Source organism: Zerene cesonia, chromosome 6, assembly GCF_012273895.1.
Source record: "Zerene cesonia ecotype Mississippi chromosome 6, Zerene_cesonia_1.1, whole genome shotgun sequence".
In the NCBI taxonomy this organism is placed as follows: domain Eukaryota; kingdom Metazoa; phylum Arthropoda; class Insecta; order Lepidoptera; family Pieridae; genus Zerene; species Zerene cesonia.
Genome location: NC_052107.1, coordinates 202,594 through 203,868, shown reverse-complemented (window position 1 = coordinate 203,868; position 1,275 = coordinate 202,594). Strand labels below are relative to the sequence as shown.

Here is a 1,275-nt window from a genome sequence, read left to right as displayed (position 1 = left end):
CGCGCAGCGCGGCGAGGTGCGCGCGCGCGGCGCGCAGCTCGGCGCGGAGGCGCGCGCACGAGGCGCAGGCGTCCCGCTCGCTCGCGCCGCCCGCGCCGCCCGCGGCCGCGTCCGTCTCTGTCTCCGGCGGATCTGCGTGTTCCGTTTTCACCGTTATCGTTGGTATGCTTGTGCTTGGCTGGAAAGTTCAATTCGATTTCTTTTACAATTGTTATTTATGTGCTATATAATTTTAATTAATCCATATTGCGTGGTTTATTAAATACCGTTTGGTGAAGATAATTTCCAACTTAATACTGGATTGTTTCGACCAATATAACAACAAAAATGTTATAAATTTTTATAACTGCTTCTAGTACATTTTCAAAGATGCAGTTATTATTGGTATTAGTATTTTAATAGTAATTTAACATCGCCATAATAGACTGAATTAAGTATATTATGTACTGGTCCTTCGAGGCAAATAATACACTCCACATCAAGTAAGCATTCAATCCTGGATCATTATGTAGTAAGAACAAAATCTTATTTAATATTAACTACCCCATAGCTCACATTTTTACTTCGTTGTTTGGGTTGTAATAGCGTAGCATACGTGTTATCCAAATTTCACTAACACAAATCCAATCAGTTATTTTTGCATGAATAAGTTACTAACGTAGAGTCTCACGCAACGTTTCTAATACAAACAATTCATAATTATAACACGAGTGGGACTTACCGCAGCTCCATTAGAAGGCTTGGACACCGCGACGAGCTTTTGAAAGTGTTCCTTGTTCAATACAATTTTGACCGGTTTCTTCCCCGTCACTAACTTTGTGGGCACCTTGACGTCGCTCAACTGAACTAATTTCACTTGCTGTTGGCGTAGAAAATTTAATAAGTTATCTTTGGTGTTTTTACCAACATTTTACCATTTGGATGTAATGGTAAAATGGTGGTTATTTGACAAAACAAAGAAGTAACAAGTAGGCCCATTACAACTTTAATGTCTGAAATCAAGTTATATAGCATGGACCGTGATAGTAAGGCCGTGGCAAACATTTTTAATTATTAAGTAATTCTGGTGCACAACAAATAATAAAGAATCGAGGTTAAGCAACGGTTGGCACTTTCATAATTTGGATGAGTGACAATTTTCTCTTAAGTTTTTTGAAGGTTGAAACCACAGATACATAATTAGTAGGTACTACGCTTACCCAATCTAAACGTATGCATGGTAAAGAGAAGTTAGAGCCTGGTGCCATAATGCGTTACGTAACGAACCAGTTCATA

The 1,275-nt window shown here is 39.5% G+C and overlaps 1 protein-coding gene across 1 annotated transcript in view; it reads right to left on the bottom strand.

Moving 5' to 3' along the window:
- Nucleotide 1: 1 nt before the first annotated feature.
- The window catches only part of LOC119840559 (poly [ADP-ribose] polymerase tankyrase-1), a gene marked incomplete at its 3' end in the record, with an annotated part of 5,827 nt that continues 4,553 nt past the window's right edge, over nucleotides 2-1,275 (bottom strand). The window contains exons 9-10 of the mRNA XM_038367246.1: nucleotides 722-859; nucleotides 2-178 (exon numbers count right to left, since the gene is read on the bottom strand). Of these exons, the coding sequence (XP_038223174.1) occupies nucleotides 2-178; nucleotides 722-859 (315 nt within the window). The remainder of the gene's footprint in view (nucleotides 179-721; nucleotides 860-1,275) is intronic.